Source organism: Podarcis gaigeae (genome assembly GCF_964106915.1).
Source record: "Podarcis gaigeae genome assembly, chromosome: 6".
NCBI classification, from domain to species: domain Eukaryota; kingdom Metazoa; phylum Chordata; class Lepidosauria; order Squamata; family Lacertidae; genus Podarcis; species Podarcis gaigeae.
In genome coordinates this window covers 50,387,211-50,402,542 of record NC_139682.1, presented here as the reverse complement: position 1 = coordinate 50,402,542, position 15,332 = coordinate 50,387,211, and the positions used below count along the sequence as shown (strand labels likewise).

The 15,332-nt window shown below is 46.8% G+C and overlaps 1 protein-coding gene across 4 annotated transcripts in view; it reads left to right on the top strand.

Annotated features, from left to right (window-relative positions):
* The window catches only part of SLC6A9 (solute carrier family 6 member 9), a 54,284-nt gene that overhangs the window by 31,093 nt on the left and 7,859 nt on the right, over window positions 1–15,332 (top strand). For all 4 annotated transcript variants that reach the window (XM_083742429.1, XM_083742428.1, XM_083742430.1 and 1 more), the window contains exons 3-5: window positions 12,377–12,533; window positions 13,347–13,478; window positions 14,161–14,416. In XM_083742429.1, coding sequence (XP_083598555.1) covers window positions 12,377–12,533; window positions 13,347–13,478; window positions 14,161–14,416 — 545 coding nt within the window. The remainder of the gene's footprint in view (window positions 1–12,376; window positions 12,534–13,346; window positions 13,479–14,160; window positions 14,417–15,332) is intronic.

The following is a 15,332-nucleotide window of genomic DNA, read 5'->3' as shown; positions in this document are numbered from 1 at the left end:
TCCAAAATACGCTGCCCTGGACCCTAACTGTAAGAGCTCTAGCCCCTGAACTGGCTGGTGGGAAAGTGCCTGCAAGATGGCACCAAGGATACACATGGCAAGCAAGTTTGTTTTTTAGTCATCCATCTAGGACAACCTTCCCCAATCTGTGGCCCTCTGGATGTTAGTAGACAATAATGCCCACTCTCCTGACCATGGGCCATTCTAGCTGAGGCTTATGGGAGTTATAGTCCCACACATCTGGAGGGTAGCAGGCTGAGGGAGGCTGATTGATCTATGTAATCTTTTTTCCAAAGTGCCACCACCCTATTGCAATTCCAGAGAAGGATGAAGCGGAGAAAACATCCCACCTAGGAAAGCAGCTTGTCTCTTCCATCCCCGCAATTTATTGCCTAGCACCATTTTGGAAGTGCTGCTTCCTACGCCAAAAGGATTCAAGTTTGGGGGCAAATGAAATGAGAACCCCCCCCCCCGTGCTCATACTTGATATGTGTTGGAGAAGGGGAAAATCTATAGAATGATAGTGAATGCAGTCTAAAGGTTGTAGCAAAAGAAGGCAAAGAAAAGAAAAGATCCGCCCTGTCTATCAAACACTGAATAATATTTAATTTGATGCTTGGATTCACTATTCTTAATGTTAACTTCTCACTGGCATAACAATCCACTCTTTCAACATCTCCTGATTCAGGCATCTCCCTCCAATTAAATATACTTTCACATATTGTGTGAATAGCATCTATTATGTTATTTTATTTTATTACACTTATATCCCTCCTTTCTTCTATCATGGGATCCAAGGAGGCCTGCATGTAGTTCTCAGGCAATCCAGCCACAAACCTGTTTAGCATCAGCCAAGTGGTGACCTCCTGTGCCTTCAGAACACACCTGGGTAGCAGCACCTCTGCTGGGTGTCCCATGTGACTTTTACTAAAATGTTTGGGCTTCAGACTGAAGCATAGAACCCTCAATATGTTATCTCCCCTCTGACCCATTGTATATTGAGTACAACACTGATTCAGTGCAATAAAGGTGCAGTATGTGAAGGTGATCATGGGAGCCCTTTGACCAGCAAGGCTGGGGGAATTGGGAAAAGCTTTTCTGGTAATATCTGCTGCTTTCTCTTTTCCTTCTGACTTCCACTAGAATATTTAGAAACACACACGTTGTGCAGCTCCTAGCCTAGGATGAACATTCTGTGCCCAGTCTCTACCCACTGGCACTCCAAAATGATCTTCCCTGTTCCCTTTGGTACTGAGGGCATCATGTTATGAACAGTTTGACTCCAGCATACTCTAGGCTTCTTGTTGTTGATATAAGCTGAGCAGCTAGTTGTCTTCTTGCCTGCACTGCCCCAGAGTTGGAGGCTTTGTGGGGTAATGAGTGGGGGGTCAGGTGAGGCTCCAGTTGACTCAAGCAATGAGTGAGCTGGGATCAAAAGAGGGATTTCCCTTGGCTCCTAGCTAAGCCTTCCTTGCCACCTGGCTTCTAGCCCAGACCTGCTTCTCTTCCTTCACCACCGCAAGGGCAGCATGTCCCTTGGGAACCACTTGCCGGAAGGGGCTGTGCAGCTGACAGGAGCTTCTCTAGCATAAATCCTGTTGCCTGATTGAAGCCTCCTTCTGGAAGCAGCCCAGTGGCCTTACAAGCTCAGCCATGAGGCCCACCAGTTGAGCCAACAGGTGAATTAGCATAAGAAAGGTAGCTCTTGCCAGGGAGTCCTGATGGATGAGCATGAGGTGGTATAAGAACTTCCTTCCCCTTCTCATGCCTATGAAATCCTGCTGTGTCTCTAGGAGAAACCATGGGTGACTCTCTGATCTGTGTCATCACTTGAGTCAAATTCAGTATGTATTTGTACCACATTTGCTATGCAACTGAGGGCTCGTCTACACTTCCGCACTTCCGCTTGTCCCATGCCTGGAAAACATGGGTCTGAGTGGTTTTGCCTATGCCCCACAACTTCCTGAAAGCCTGCTGTTTAGTGCTAAATCAGAGCAAATGTCAATCTGGACAAAAACCCAACTGATGTTTGCTCCAATTCAGCAGTAAAGATTGGGTTTCCCCGAGGGCAACCAGCAGGGCATGTGGAAGTGTGAATGAGTCCTGACTTGATGGGTGCAGGTAGGAGGATGCAAAATCATGCATGTATGTGAATATAGATGCACACACACTTTTTCTTGAATTCACCAGCATTGTAAGTAAAAAGTGAAGTTTGTGGTACTTTCCCCTTTTGTGCTTTGTTAGAGCAAGAAGAGAGAGAAGCAGGTTAATGGCATCCATGGGGATTCAGGGTAAATGGCTCCCCTAGTTTTGCCACCTATTGCTCAGGATCAGTTCCAACATGGCTCCGGCTGAATATGAAAACATTTGCAGCATTTGCTTTTGCCCATTGAGGCATTGGTATTTCTGCAATAGTCACAAATAGTGAGGAAAGGTATGGTACCGCACTCATATGGGGATAGTGGCAGCACCAGGAAGAATCTTTATTCAGGAGCACACCAGGGATAAAGAGCCTTCCTGGGGAGGTGAACATTTAAAAATGCATTTCCCCTCTCAAGTAACCACAACATTTCAGTAATGGGAGAGAGGCCAGCTAAATGTCTGGAGAATAGTGACTGTTTGCACCCACTCCTGGTTCACTGCCTATGTATGGGGAGGAAATCCAGACTTAACAAACATTTAAGGAGGGCTCACAATTCTGCCTGAGGTAGAATTTGGTAGAAACCTGTGCTTCCACAGCAGACCAAGAACTTGGTAGCTTTCATCATGATTGTCTGGCACGTAAGGTGATACATTTATACCTGCACAGAGGCATCTTGTACCAATGTAGTGTGATGAAATAGCTGCACCATGTCAGTACAGGAGGCCCCTGTGCATGCATGCTGAAACCAAGGACATCACAGAGCTTTAAAGAGAAATTGCAGTGTAAAACCACTGAATTCATCAAGAGGTTCAGTGCTATAATTTGTTGACTGAATTGGAAATTTGGGACATTGCTTATTTGTTTATCACACTCTGCGTGCAACCTAGCTTACAGATGTCAGGGTTTCTGTGTTATCAGCAACAACTGTTTTGTAAGTTACCACTGTTAATTACACAATTTATTACTACCTCTGGCATCAGCATTTGCAATTCTTCAAAACCCTCCCCCCCAAATAACCATGTGAAGATATACCTGCAACTTTATGTACTTGATGAAATCAACTGTAGTCCACAAACATTTATGCCGTAATTCTCTTTATTAATTTGTTGTCCTTTAAGATGCCACAAGACCCTTTTGTTGTTGCTGCAATAGGCTAAGACAGATGCCACTCTAGAACTGCCAAGTACAAAGTCAGAACAGAAGCTTGGAATCATAAACTGATAATGAAAGTGTGTGTGTGTCTGCCTACCAGCTTGTTTTAGACTTTTCATTTTTATCCCACATGGACTTTAATTCAGTACTACTTAAGTTATTAAACTGGTGGCATCCGAACCATGATGTCCAAACTAAGAAAATGTGGTTTGAATGATCCCTACAAACCAGGATAGCAGTCCATGGTTTGCTATCCTGCTTGACAGGGATCACTCAAATGATCATTTCCTAGTTCATATATTGTTGGAAACTCTTTCAGGAAACAAGGAAATGTTAATTAAGGAAGAGAAAAGGGAAGAGGCAGGATTCTGTGTTCTCATAGCTTATTCTTTGGTTTGTTGGACCAGGGTTGTTGTTGTTGCTGCTATTTTTTAATTTACGAATCACTTTCTTATGTCTGATCCAATTGGAATCCTCTTCCACAAGTATAGAAAGGTGTGTGGAACTTTCCCCCCATTCTTCCCCAGGGTCCCATACATGGTTCTTCTCCTATTCTGTCCCCCCCCCAGGAGGTTCTTATGCCCTTGGGTCTGGAGGATGAATGAGCTGCTGGATGCTTCCTGAGGAGGCTTGGCAGGCCTTGGATGGGAATGCATGAGCAGGCTGTATTGCTGCATGCCCTGGCAATGTGATGAGAGCCTGTTACAGGGGAGACTTGCTGGCAAAATGGGGAAAAACAAAATAATGTTAAAAAACAAATTAAAATAACCATGGAGAAACAGTGCTCTTCTATACAGTAACTACCAGCCCTTGTTTCTGGAAAGTTCTGTATAAAAGTATTCAAGTAAGTGCCTTTACACATATGTATAGAAAGAATGCCAAACAGAATAATTAACTTCACCATTGAAAGCTGCATGACCATATATGCTCCTAGGTAGCAGTATAAAGCTGAGGCAGAATTTAGTATAAAATATATAGAATTTCATTGACTTTCATCTGTTTAGTATATACACTTGCTGAGTAAATACATGAATTAGAAAGCTGGAAACTCTATTTAAAGCACTGATTTAAATCAGCCCTTGTTCTGGGAGGATATCATTATAAATCTTCCAAACAGTGAAACATTCTGTCTGTGTGCGACAGGTAAAATTGCTGCCACCAGTACATGATTTGGCCAGACCCGCCAAATACATGTTTTCTTGCCAAGACAGTTTTCCTTCATGAAAAGTCAACTGATTTAATTTCTGACCCACTGTGGGAACTAATTCACATGTCTTCCTCTAATAAGGGAATGTGTGGCCCATTTCTGCCCTGCTATAGCCACTGCTTGTCTTGCCTGCCCCAAAATGGCAGGGTTGGTAGTTTCTTCCAGGGGCTGAAGGAAAGGCAATGGTAACGGAGGATTAGCCTCAGTACTCACCTCCCCCTAAGAAGTAGTAACAGAAGCAGTGGAGGACCGATTCCCTACATTTCCTCCTCAGGGAGGTGAAATGAACTAGTCCAAAGTTTCCAAAGAGCGGCTTGATCCTAACATGCTAAGAAGCAGCAGTGTATGCTGGGAGTTGCCCAAGTCAATGGGCTACTTCCATGAGTTTCACTCCAGCCTTCTCTTTGAGCTCCTGTTGGGAGTTCTCTGCCCAATAGACCACCACGTGGCCAGAGTGAACTGAGCTCCCATTAATTAAGCAGAACAGAAGCCTCATTAGTGCTCGCTTTGCAATTCAAGTTGGATTAGGCTACTCAGAGTGAGCAGCATGCTTTAAGAAGTCAGCCATGGAGGATCTGACCTGCAGCCAACTATAGTGCTGCCCTTACACTTGAGATGCTGCTCCTTTGGCCATGGAAAACTGTGTACCAGCTAGGGCAGCTGAACTGGTAGGACGAACTATGACCATTTTTCTTCACAGCCTAATGGTGTAGAGTCATTCTTTAATGTCAAACTGGCACAAGTAGAATATAAAGGATAGAGGCAGTTGTGTTGTGTGATACCCTGGAGCTTCATGTTACAGTACTAGAACATCATAAACTGCCACCCTATTCAGAAACCACCTGGGGGGGGGGGAGAGAACACTTCAACCACCCAGATCACTGTTACTGATCTTCTTGAGCAAAGGAACTTCAGAGGGAGACTTCCAGCGTGAAACTGCTGAACTGTAATTTATGAAAAGTTCAGTTTTTTCACCTGTGCCAGAATCGAGCAACAGTAGCTCATCTTACCACATTGTTAATTAGTTTACTAATTATTAGTGAGAGAATTTGTGTGTTGGCCATATACACCGATTTGTACAGCGATTTGACAAAGATTTAGTGTAAAAAAAACACACACAAACGTATTCATGGGATATTTATTTCTGGGAAGTTGTGAACAGCAGTCAACTTTTGTTCTTGGCTTTACATTTTTAGTTTATTTCATGGTAACAAATCAGAACTCCGCTTCCAACAGCATTATTGTGGCATGCAGACACAGCTGATATACATACATGCACTCAGAGAGAGACCCCCACCACCGCAGCAAATGCAGGATAACGCTTCATGCATCTGATAAAGTAGATTCTATTCCACAGGTCTTTGAGATGCCGCAATATTCTTGCTGTTTTTGCTGCAACAGCCTGACACAGCTACCGCACCGTTATGACTCCTTATGGGGAAGGCTACCAGGCTGTGTATCCAATTCCTTGCAAAGTGCTGTGTAGCCAGGCTGGCAACCCCATTAACTGCGCCAGCGAACGTGCCACGCGGTCACATGTGGCTGCCGCCTGAACATCTCGTCCCGAGCCCATGCTCAGGGAACATGAATGGCCGCAAGCGCCCGGCAAGGACTCGATCAATGCAGAAGGAATGGGGGGCAGAGCGGGAGGGGAGCTGGGAACGCACTCGTTGCTTGATTTACAGCATCTGGACTCCCTGCTTCCGCGGCTGAGAGAAAGGGAGGGGGTGCTAGCACTTCCTCTCTCTGCCCCAGATTCCCTGCTGTGCCCTGGTGAAAGGCCTATTGGTCTAAGTGGAAAAGCACTGAGGAGCCTCTGCTGTCCATTGTGTCACACATCTTACAAAGCCAAAGAAAGAAGCTTCCTTCAGGTGGGTACAGACCCAGAACCTTAATAGGAAACTTGCCACTAAAGCCAGGAGTGGAATAACCTGTTATTACTCCAAATTCCTCAGATTGTCTTTGTAGGGACTCTTTGAGATAAAATTACACATACGCCATCATCCAAGTGGACTGGAGCTGCTAGCCCAGGTCTGATATGGTGAGATACCTGCCTTTTTATCAGAATCCACTGAGCGAACATTTAATTCTTCCGACACACTCCACTGCTGACCTGGAAGCTGCTTCTCTTCAACATGGAAATGTTAAAGAGAGATGTCAGCAGCTGAAAGGACTGAATCAGAACTTAAGAAGTTTTCTTGTATCCGTTTGGGCATAAATAGACACAGTGGTTCCTTTCCCAGTACAGTTTGCTAATTAACAATGCTAGGATGGTTGTATTTTTACTAGTTACTGCTGTTGTGAATGCTGCTGCTCTTCCCATCCCCATTTAAGTTCAAATCAGTCTTTGCATGTACTTTTTGCATTTTATTGCCATTCCGCTCCACTGGTTGTCCTTTTTCTTCTTCTTGCTATGCACAGTGTGAGTGTGTGGTGTATTTACAGTACCAAATGAGGATAATACTTAGTGTCGTAATAAATTGGTTCAGTCTTTAAGATGCCACAAGGCACTTTGTTGGTTTTGCTGCAACAGATTAACAGAACTGCCCCTCCAGAAGCTGCATTTATGCAGTAACAGCTTGACTGTATCTGGAGGGAGAAGGCTGTTTGGTTAAGAGTAGCCACCCATATTAAAGACCCCATGTGGCAGGGCTGGTTTAGCCTTCAGCCAAAAGGCACCAAGGGAAAGTTGCTGGCAATGCTCAGGCCATCAACCTTATCCCTCTGTAAGCAAACCCTGCAAGGTTATTTGCACATAGCTAGATGCATGCATACACATGTATATGTGCAGGTATGTAACAGTTACACACATACTTTTCTGTAAACAAGCATGCAGAGAAACCTTGGGACAAATATGCATAAATACATGTATCTCACTGCTAGTCTTGGAACGCTCTGGGGCTCTGTTCATATTCTGTTTCTCATTTCAGAATTGATGGAGGAGAGGCAACATCTGTTAAAGGTCATATTGTGCCACAGCTCTTCAAAAGTGCCAGATTTTCTGCCCCTAAAACACAAACATCCCCCATAAGAGCAGCCCGTGGAACTGCTGGGTCAAACGTTGCCATGATGCAGGATTGTCTCTTGGCCTGACTCCCTTGTCTTGCAACTATGGTTGGGATGCATTCTGTGTGTGCAAAGTGTTGCTGATTTTCCCTCTTTGCATTTGCCCCTCCAAGACTCCACTTATGGGGAAATGACTTCAAGCCTCCCTCATGTCAAGGGTGGATGTGAAGAATACAGAGAAAGACTGGGATAAGGATATTAGGATGTTGTATTACTCCCTGCTTGCCACTGGCAAATGTATACCTTTGGCTGTGTACATACCATACTTTTAAAACACACCCCCTAAGGATAATGGGAAGTGTAGTTTGCCCCTCATACAGCTACACTTCACAGTACCCTTAACCAACTACAGCTCCCAGGATTCTTTGGGGGGGGGTGCTATAAATGTATTGTGCGTGCAGTCTTTTCTTTGGAGACAGGTTGTGTGCAGGGTCTCCCTGTCCCTTGCAGAACATGGAGATCCTTGGAGATGATCCTTTAGGTTGCCGCTGAGTCCCCATGATGCCACAATCCCCACTCCGGCTTCCATGGCCAGGGCTCGCAGCAGAGGTCACTTCTAGCAGGCGTGGCTCTCCCGTACCCTGCCAGTCCCCCCAGTTAGCGCAGCAGATGGCTCCTTGGCAGCTCTGTGCCAGAGCGGCTGCTGGCTCTAATTGAATGACACGGTTAGGTGCACAACTCGCCGGCTGCCAGCCCCCTCCCATCCCAGTGGCAGGAGGCAAAGCTGAAACGACGGCTTCCATTTGCTGAGTGCTCACAGCAATTGTTTGCGATCAGCGGGCAGCCACGTGCGCCTACGTGGAGTGTGCTGCGTGCACCGGGGGAGAGCAAAGGAGGTGCATCCACAGGAGAGGCTCCTGCAAAAGGCCCCTGCTGGCAGCCTGTTCATCTCAGAGCTCCTGAGAAGTAGTGGGGCTCAGGGAGCAACATCCTCCCCAGCAAAGCATCCTGGAACATGGGGCAGGGGCAGGCTGCTGCTGGATCCCCAGCCATGAACAGGAGGGAGGGCCCACAGAGGCCAAGTGCTCCTTTCCTAGGACACCCACTTTTTCTTTACAATACCCTCTTTTCTCCCTTCCTGTAGTAAAGCTGACCTATCTCATAAGCACTCAAGTGCAGCACCCTCTTCCTAACACACCAGCAACTGGAGGGATCACTGGCTGGGTGTGAGGTGCAAACCACAGGAGCCAATGTGAGTTTCTCAGAAGATAAAAGGAAATGCTTTAGACCCTCATGAGAAGCAGCAGCATTGGGTTGGGGAGGTTTAAACCCAGGGTTGGGAAAACCTGTGGCTGAACTACAAACTGCAGCATCCCTGGTTGAGGATGGTGGGAAGTTCGGCCCTGCAGTGTCTGGAGGGCTACAAGTTTCCCTGCCCCTGCTTTAAACAGTCAAGATGCAAAAGCTGCTAGCACAGGGCTGATCATCCATCCGTCTAACCAAGGGATTCTAGGATGCGCCAGCTGCATCGCCTTGCTCCCAATCTTCGCTTATTGACTTATTGACGCCTTCAACTGGAAAGAAACAGCTCTGTCATGGTTTATTTAACTGCTTATGAATAATAGGTGAAATATATTGGCATTTGGAATGAGATTATACAGAATATAGTAGATTATCAATAATCATATATGTATTTGGACAATAATAGTACTGATATACCTATATAATAATGTATGGTAGTATAGCTGATTATATTTAGTGTATCCTATGTCTTTTCTTATGTTTTAATTTTTTGCTTTTTTATTTGTTCTTCTCTCTCTACCTTCTCTTTTATCACTTTATTTTCTCTATAACTGAAATTTTCTTAATAAGATGTTAATAATTTTACAAGTGGCAGTTGACAGAGGAGAGTCTTTGCAAATTGCTGACCCAACTTACTTCAAATTCTGATTTACCCCTCAAGTACGTAGGCAAGTGAACTAACGATCACTTAAGTCTCATGCAGGAGAACTGAACCTAGAAGCATCTTCAGGTGATGTCCCATCTCTCAGTAGGAGGAAGGGGCAAGGTATAGGCAGTAGCCGCCAGAGAAATATTGTTCCAGAGCACAGCCAGATGTGCCCCATCCGCTCTAAGGGAAGAGAAGCCAGGCTTTGTTGTTGACACAACACATCTCCCGTTCCTTTGATCTGAAGGCTGCCATTGTTATCCTTGGGCAGTACAGGGAACTGGTGGTGCCAGGATGGAGCTAGATGCACAAAAGCTCCATTTTTGTCCTGCGGAAAGCGGCTACACTTGATGACAGCATCCTGTCCTGTGTGGTGCTTGGGCTTCTTCTGTGTGGGGCTGAGTGCTTCCAGCCACTTGGAAGTCGTACTGTTCCAAAGGTAGCTCAGACCTTGGCTCTGTCAACGCTGCGGCAAGTAGCCTCTGTTCTTCCCCTGCCCCTTAGGGGATAGAGAAATCGGGGGCATGTCTAAGGCTTGGGCTAGCATTGGACACATTCGGAAGGGGAACTCTAGGGTGATGGGCCAAGATTTTTTAGTATCATTTATTTTCTCTGACAGACTTTAAAGGACTCGGTATGATTAAGGAGGACTGAGGCTCCCTCTCCTGGTGATATCCTTTTACTACAGCCAATAACCAGCCTTTGTCACAGATAGACACACCGTGGGCACTTCCTTCCAGATGACCTGTTTACTAAGCATTCGCCCTGATTTGTTTGCAGGGAGATAACATTGGCTATTTAATGACCATTGGTTCGGAATTGTTTTTGGGGAGATTAGATGACATTGCGTCAAAGCAAGTGTTTCTCTCCCCACCCTCTCCACTCTCTAGTGCATTCTTCCCACCAGTTTCCAGTCTTACAGGGAAGAATCTGGCTTGTCACACAAGTTAAAACTGTGCAACTCAAAATTGCTGGTGCATATGTTGTTTTTGGCCCCAGATGGGGGCAGGGGTGGTATGGACTTACGTGTGACCGCTGACATGCGCAGTGACCCGGAACTCAATCCTCATGCAAACGGGGAGTTGCCTGTAGTCCGTGTACCATTATATGTTCTTAATAGAACAGCTCTCACTTATGGGCTGACAGGTCAGATATAGTAATTTCCCCACTTTTATTGTGAGTATAAAAGGGAGTTGACATCTATAAAAGGGCAATTTAGTGATGCCATGTAAACATCCATAGACTGTACGCTCGATGGGCATATTCTGAATTAGCTACCAAGAGCCAAAGAGAGGATCCAGTTTTCCTCCTGAGATTGCCAGGAACAAGCACGAGTATATTCCTGTTCCTTCTTCACACAAAACATAGTTAACATTGGGCATTCCCTGTCACAGGATACAGTAATGGTCACTGGCTTATAGGGCTTTGTAAAGGGCGATAAATAATTATAGGATGCAAAGTCTCAGCAGCAGTCGGTCACAATGGCTTAAATCAGTGGTTTCTAACCAGTGTGCTATGGCACCCTGGGGTGTCTTGAATGATGGTCAGGGGTGCTGCGGGCAACACTGGGCTCTGTCCCTCTTTCCTTCCCTCCCTCCTCTGATGCCCTTTCACATCTACCTCCCAAAGGCTTGCATAGCTGTTTGTTAAAGCCCTGGCTACAAGCTCCCCAGGCAACTGGTGCCTGTGGGGCTGGCCAGGAGGTGTTGGTTGCCAGGCGCTGAGGCAGCCTCGGAGTAAGCAAGCAAGTGGATGAGGGAGCCCAGCCAGCCAGTCCGCCAGCCCTTGCTGTTGGGAATGGACAGACAATTGGGAGGCCGGGCAGGCAGGCAGGTACTGCACTGGCCTTTCTTGTTCTTGCTGTTTCCAAGGCTTGCCTGGGATCCGAGTGCCCTGTGCTGAAAGGGAGCCTATCTGCCATGTAGGCACAGCGGCTCCTGCTGCAGCCACTGCTGCCTCCCAATTTAAGGTGCTGCCTGGAGGACTCCCAAGGAGAGGGGAGCGGAGAGGAGGCTGAGGGAACACTCCACAAAGGGGGGGTGTTCAAAAAAGTGTGTGAGGCTGCCAGCTCTGCAAGCAAGCAAGGGGTGACATAACTGGGCTCCTGAGCCCCACAGGGGTGCCACAGAAAGAACGTAGTTGGTCAAGGGAGCCATGGACTCAAGAAGGTTGAAAACCTTTGGCTTAAATGAAACCTCCGCATGGAGAGTTCATTCATGAAGTAATGACATAAATGATTCAGGTAAATCTGTAAATATCAGGTGCCAGGGACAAAACAACAGGTATCTTCATGAAGCCCCCCTCCTGGCTTGTGGGCTTCCCAAAGCAATTGTTCTGGCCAGTGATGGAAGCAGTATGCTGGGTTAGGTGGGGCTTGGTGTGGTCCAGCAGGGCTTTTCTGATGCCCTGATGGGCTTAGCTTCCCTGCCAGTGAGTAAAGGGATCTGCTTGCCTTTCCTGTGGCCTCTTGTGCTCCATCAGTAGGCAGGCAGAGGGAACAGGCACAGAGGCTCCTTTGTGCTGACTCCTCTTATGCCTGCTTTGTATGGGCTGCAGCTGCCAGCTTCCCTACAGCCTGACCCAGGACTATTCATCTGGGCAGGCAGGGGGTAGCAGCCCCCTTAGCATAATCAAACTCTCCGCCCCCTGCCTGCTTTGCCTCCAGCTGGGGAAGGGGAGTGACTTTAAACCACCAGCAGCGCAAGCATCCAAAGTTGCAGAAGGGTGTGTGTGTGTGTCCCCATCCATATGACTTGTTTTGTTATCTGCCTGTTGCCCCTTCTAAAGCCCCTCTTTTTGTGGGAAGACCTTACAGGATTGATAGTAGGGGAGACCCAGAAGGAAGGAATAGGATAACTTACCTCCGCCCACCCTCTTGCCATTCCCCTACCTGCAATAACTGACTGTCCTCTTCTGGCAGAATGGTGCTGTGCCTGGCGAGACGGCTAAGCGAGACGAGAACCTCAAGCGTGGCAACTGGGGCAACCAGATCGAGTTTGTTCTCACGAGCGTTGGCTACGCTGTTGGGCTTGGCAATGTATGGCGCTTCCCTTACCTCTGCTATCGCAACGGAGGAGGTGAGTATTGGCCGGGGAAGGGTGCATGCAGCACAAGAGAGATAGGATCCACTCTGCATTGCATTTGCTGACAGTCCTGGCCCTGACACTGTCTGGGGTTAGAGCGTGTGCAGTGTTGCAAATAGCAGGGTAGGACTGATTCCCTGCCCCCAGCCGGTACTAAACCCAGTGCTCTGGCATAGCACTGGTGTGTGTGTTTGTGTGTGGTGGGAATTGCAGTGCTGTGTCCTGCTAGTTCTGGGATGCAACTTTGTCCCCACAGACAAAGGTATATCCTAGGAGCTTCATACACAACTATCTGGTGAGTATAGGGCTCCTCCTGCAGGAGAGGACTGGGATTCCATGCCACACTCTGGGCAGCTTTCTCCCCACCCAGAATATGACACTTGGGGGAAATCTCTGCATTTCTTAAGGGTTTTGAAGCTCCTTTTCCACTGGCTTGAAGCACAGGAAATTGCCTTGTACTAAGACTATTTGTCCATCTAGCCCAGTGTGCCAGGTAGAAGAGGTCTTTCCTCGATGTGATATAGTGGCTCAGAGACATGGGGGAAACCAGGGCTCAAATCACTACTTGACCATGAAGCTCCCCAAGTGACCTTAGGCCAATCACTGCCTCTGAGCCTAACCTACCTCACCGGGGGGAGGAGTTAAACGAGGGGAAAGTGGGATGTAAGTACAACAAATGAATATTACATCCCATCTTGAGCTTCTTCATCTTGAGATGCTGGAGATGGACCTTTTTGCCTACAAAGCATGTGCTTTACCCCTGAACTATGGTTCCTCTCCGGTGCTCATTTCCTCTTCTGTCTCCAGGTGCTTTCATGTTCCCCTACTTCATCATGTTGGTGTTCTGCGGGATCCCCCTCTTCTTCATGGAGCTCTCGTTCGGACAGTTTGCTAGCCAGGGGTGCCTTGGTGTCTGGAGGATTAGCCCCATGTTCAAAGGTAAGAGGCAGCACATTCAGTGCATACATTCTGTCCGGTTATTGTGCTACAAACACATTTGCAGTCTGCATCCTTTGCTCCCCATGTGTGGGTAGAGATTTGTGCGCACATCCGTACAGTATTTGCATTTCAGCTGGAGTTGCTAGGAGCAAAATCAATTTAAGACAGATAATCAGTATTCTGGGGCAGTGGACCTTTGGCATCTCTGGGCAGGATTAGTTCAAAAGCAAAATTTAGAACATGTAATACTGCACATGTAATAGCACTTCCTTTGCATCATGCTTGGTCTCACCTGTTGTAAGTGCAGGAGACCATGCAGGGCATGATGCAGCATCCCACCTGCATCCCACGTTCCTTGTTGCAGTTGTGCCTTTGCTGTTAGTGAACCAGGGAGGGCAGGCAGCAGCATAATGTGTGAAAGGGGTGGGCAGGCATGCAGGCCTGAGTGCTGACTAGGCAGAAAGCTGAGATCTTGGCACGTTAAATAATAAATCAACAAATTGCATAACCAGGCCCAAATTGTGCTGCAGTTTGTCTGCCTGTGCCTTATATCCACAGCCTCAGCGTATGTGTGTCCATACTTGCACAGGCCATATACTTTATTTGGCTGCAAACTCCCATCCCTAGATGCCTTAGAGCTCTCCCCCTTGCAACTTGTGCTCACGCTTTCCTTTCCCTCCAGGTGTTGGGTATGGTATGATGGTTGTGTCCAGCTACATTGGAATCTACTACAACGTTGTGATCTGCATCGCCTTCTATTATTTCTTCTCATCAATGACACGGGTGCTACCCTGGACGTACTGCGGCAACTACTGGAACACACCTGATTGCGCTGGTGTGTTGGACGTTACCAATGGCTCAGCTGGGTCATCGCTCAACTTCACACAACTCTTTAACCAGACGGCCAAGCGCACGAGCCCCAGTGAGGAATACTGGAGGTGATGATGATGGAGGGGGGCAAATGGGTGTGGGATGAAGAGGGAACCAGCTTGTCAGGTAGGAACTGAGGGCCTGCCTCACAAGAGGACAAGCTGACCACCATGGACACATCTTAGTTCAAATATGCCAGATGGAGATCATGGCCTTATTTTTACCTTCCCTAAATTGTTAAGGATGTTACCAAAACCCTCCAGACCTGGGATCATTGGGTGTCTCTAAGGGAGGCTGCATATTGGAGAGATGTTGCCCCAAATAGGGACCAAGCACAGAAGATTTGAATGCAGCTGTCCTGAAAGTTTCATGGATCATCAGAATGAATGTGGGGAAACCTCTTGTTTGTCATAAATGATGGGAGAGTGTCTAAGGATTTGCAGCCAGAGACAAGCACATCTGGATAATTAGAAGGCAGGCTCTTTATTGCTGAGCCAAGGGATGGAGATAGTAGGTGTGAATATGAGCCTGCAGCATTTTTCACTTTAAAAGTTCAAACCCATCCTGTGTATTTTGCCTCTTGAATTACAAGATTGGAACAGAATATATGTTGAGGATTATATTTATATTCATCTTCTGATTGACCTCAGCTCCAGTCGGGCCCCAAAATGTTTCTTATATTGTGAGGAGGGTTATAAATGGACTGTTCCCATAGGAATCTGAGAGATGCTTGTGATATTTTTTTTTTCTTTTTCTAAGTCTTATGATGCAAGTGGTCTAGAAATAACCAAAACCTTGAGGCTAGTGCTAAATTGTGTGCATTCACTCACTCACTCACTCACTCGCTTGCTTGCTTGCTTGCTTGCTTACTTATGCACAGGTTCCTATCTCCGATTTTCAACTGTTTGATCAAAGCAGCTAATGTCATAAGGCCATTACGCCAGCATTTAACATAATAGGCTGTCACTCCTGGCAATGTCAGCA